Genomic DNA, 1,632 nt, shown 5'->3' with positions numbered 1-1,632 from the left:
CCCCTCCCCCCCCGCGCGGGGCCCCAGCTCACGCGTTCACCAACCCTCTGCCAAACAGCGACGATCTCGTCTTCTGTGTGGCCCTCTATCAACGCTGGATCTACGGCGTGGATGACTCGCGCATCAATGAGGTGCGTCCTCCCTTTTTGCTCCTCCGTGCCCTTCTTCCCTCCTTTGCACGGGCGCTCACAGCATGCTTCTCTCCTTGCGTGCGCAGTTCGGACAGGTGGTGGCCAAGACGGGCGCGGGCGAGGGAGAGAAGGAGGGCGAGGCGGACGCGGCGGGCGTGGAGAAGGTGGAGAAGTCGACGAAGAAGACTCAGTGAAATGTTCATAGACCCGATCTCTCTTACGTCTGGCATGGCCGGGGCCGCTGCTGTTGCAAGACCTGAGGAGTGGCGAAAGAAGGAGCCGCCGGGGAGGGGGAGTAGGTAGCGTTGCCACGTTGCTCGCACAGAGGCATCAAAGCGCGACAGAGGCAGCGACAGCGCAAGCTGCCCACGACGCCCCTCGCGCAATCTCTGCCGCGGTTGCGCTCACAATGCAGGTAACGTTGAGTCCAAGCGCCAGCCTGGCTCTCAAAACTGCGCAGGCGTGGCGGGTCAGGCGAGCCATGGGGGAATGCGGCGAGCCTTGAGTCGCTCGGTGCGCGCGCTCGGGGGCACGACGAGACGCCGCACGCGTTGCGTCGCGCGCGCGCTGCACCGCGGCGGCACGCTGGGACGGGGCCAGGCCAGGCCATTCCTCGATGCCGGCGGCGCGGCGAGCGCACCTTGTCCACTCACCACCACCTCCGCCTGTTGCCGCCCGTCGTCGTCGTCGCCGTTGCTCCCCTCGTTGCTCACGTAGGCAGCGGCCAACCAGCGCGTCCTTTCAGCCCAGCGTCTCCACCGCCGCGCGGGCTGCCCTCAGCCTGCGCATCTCCTCCACGCGCTACCACCCGCCTCGTCCCCGCCGTCACACGCAGGCCCCTCTCTCTCCTGTGGTCTCGCATCAGCAGCAGCAGCGACATGTCGTCCTTCAAAATCACCCTCAAGCGTCCCACGGCCGCCGCCGCTGCTGGCGCCTCGGGCAGCAGCAGCAGCGCGGGCACAGGCGTGGGTGCGGCAGCAGCAGGCGACGCGGCCTCGTCGCCGGCGTCAGGCATGCTGGACGATGACGAGGAGATGGATGAGCTGGATGAACTCGGTGCGTTTTTTTGGCGCCTGTCTCCTCCCCCCCTCCGCCCTCGGCTCCCTCAGGGCGGCCACACTGGCTTGTGCGGGGGGGGGGGGGTGTATACCTGCTACAACCTGTGCTCGGGGGTGCTGCGGCGCTCGGCTTTGACAAATCCGCACACTGCCGTGTGCAAGCCTTGCGTCCCCCTTCGCTAACACCCCGCCTTTCCTGTTACGACGGAGGAAAGCAGAAGATGAGTCCGAAGCCGGCCCTTGCACGCCCACTGCCGTGCCCAAGCGCAGCGGCGGCGGCGGCGGCGGCGGTGCCAAGGCGGCGAGCATGAGCATGGATGAGATCGAGTCGCTGCCGCCCGCCAAGCGCAGAAAGAGCGCAAAGGCGCGGGGCGCGTCGGGCCCGGGAAGGGGATGGAGGAAAGGGCTGAAGATGTGAGTTTTTCGTTGGCAGCAGGCGTAGG

At 67.4% G+C, this 1,632-nt stretch overlaps 1 protein-coding gene across 1 annotated transcript; it reads left to right on the top strand.

Annotated features, from left to right (window-relative positions):
- Window positions 1-1,009: 1,009 nt before the first annotated feature.
- On the top strand, window positions 1,010-1,607 carry FA09DRAFT_338683 (hypothetical protein; the record flags this gene model as incomplete). Its single annotated transcript, XM_025744134.1, has 2 exons — window positions 1,010-1,187; window positions 1,408-1,607. The coding sequence occupies 2 exons, from the start codon at window positions 1,010-1,012 to the stop codon at window positions 1,605-1,607; spliced, it is 378 nt and encodes a 125-aa protein (XP_025598544.1).
- Between the last annotated feature and the right edge of the window lie 25 nt (window positions 1,608-1,632).

The sequence above is a fragment of the Tilletiopsis washingtonensis genome (assembly GCF_003144115.1).
Source record: "Tilletiopsis washingtonensis strain MCA 4186 unplaced genomic scaffold FA09scaffold_10, whole genome shotgun sequence".
In the NCBI taxonomy this organism is placed as follows: domain Eukaryota; kingdom Fungi; phylum Basidiomycota; class Exobasidiomycetes; order Entylomatales; genus Tilletiopsis; species Tilletiopsis washingtonensis.
Note: the sequence above shows the minus strand (reverse complement) of the source record. Positions and strands in the feature narration are given on the sequence as shown.